The sequence below is a fragment of the Triticum dicoccoides genome, chromosome 3B (genome assembly GCF_002162155.2).
Source record: "Triticum dicoccoides isolate Atlit2015 ecotype Zavitan chromosome 3B, WEW_v2.0, whole genome shotgun sequence".
In the NCBI taxonomy this organism is placed as follows: Eukaryota; Viridiplantae; Streptophyta; class Magnoliopsida; order Poales; family Poaceae; genus Triticum; species Triticum dicoccoides.
Genome location: NC_041385.1, coordinates 800,783,428 through 800,784,264, shown reverse-complemented (window position 1 = coordinate 800,784,264; position 837 = coordinate 800,783,428). Strand labels below are relative to the sequence as shown.

At 49.5% G+C, this 837-nt stretch overlaps 1 protein-coding gene across 2 annotated transcripts in view; it reads right to left on the bottom strand.

Annotated features, from left to right (window-relative positions):
• The window catches only part of LOC119278572 (lichenase-2-like), a 6,371-nt gene extending 5,975 nt beyond the window's left edge, over nucleotides 1-396 (bottom strand). Inside the window, exons 1-2 of one of the 2 annotated variants that reach the window (XM_037559898.1) lie at nucleotides 296-396; nucleotides 16-187 (exon numbers count right to left, since the gene is read on the bottom strand). In XM_037559898.1, the coding sequence (XP_037415795.1) occupies nucleotides 16-73 (58 nt within the window). In that variant the 5' untranslated portion in view covers nucleotides 74-187; nucleotides 296-396. Of the gene's footprint in view, nucleotides 1-15; nucleotides 249-295 lie in introns of those variants that run through there. The other variant, XM_037559897.1, reaches the window with a different exon arrangement.
• Nucleotides 397-837: the final 441 nt, after the last annotated feature.

Here is an 837-nt window from a genome sequence, read left to right as displayed (position 1 = left end):
AGAGAGATGACTTACTTGTAAGGATGGAGGCGAAGATGACTCCGAGGAGCAACGCCATGTCGAGCGAAAGCATAGAAGAAGCGACTCCAGCTATGCCTTGCGCCGTTGCCGTCTTCTCCTCCTACAACGATGATATGATCCAGGTCTTCTCTCTCTCTCTTCCTTAAAATCGAAGCTTCAGGCTTTGCTGAAATATGTAGATAGCAAGTAACAAGAAGTACCTGAAGAAATCGTTTCCGATTGCTGGTTTATATAGAAATAGTAGAGAGGATCAGAGAAAGCCGGTGGATGGTACCATGGCATGGATGTTTGGCCCGGGACCAACCAGCATGGATACGGTCTTCACTGGTCAGAGATTGATTGATCGGTCAGCTGGCACGTGTCGATCCACCTCTCTATGTGCACGGCCCCGACAACAACCGGCCGATCGATCGACGGTACATTTCCACTCGCGCGCGCGGGGCCGGTACACGTCGTCCTTGCAAAGACGAGATTTAAAGCGAGGGTCTTCACTCACCGGTATAGACTTTTCATATATGGTTTGTTCGCGCCTAACATCCATTGAAAAAATTGAAAAATACTGTATCATTTTGCATTTGTTCTGAAGTGAGTGACTATATTCCACCGAGTTTCTACGCCCAACCACATGTTGTGTTGCACGCCCTCCAGGTTACGCCAACGGTGAAATACTTGGGCATTTCTAATGCGGACTCTCTCATATCGCCTGCATTCGTCCGGAACGAGCGGTCCGGAACCATTTTGCCATCTAAAGCGGTACCCCATCGGTCCGCGTAATGGTCCGGACATCTGTTTACCCACAAACCGGAGGCAAACTGG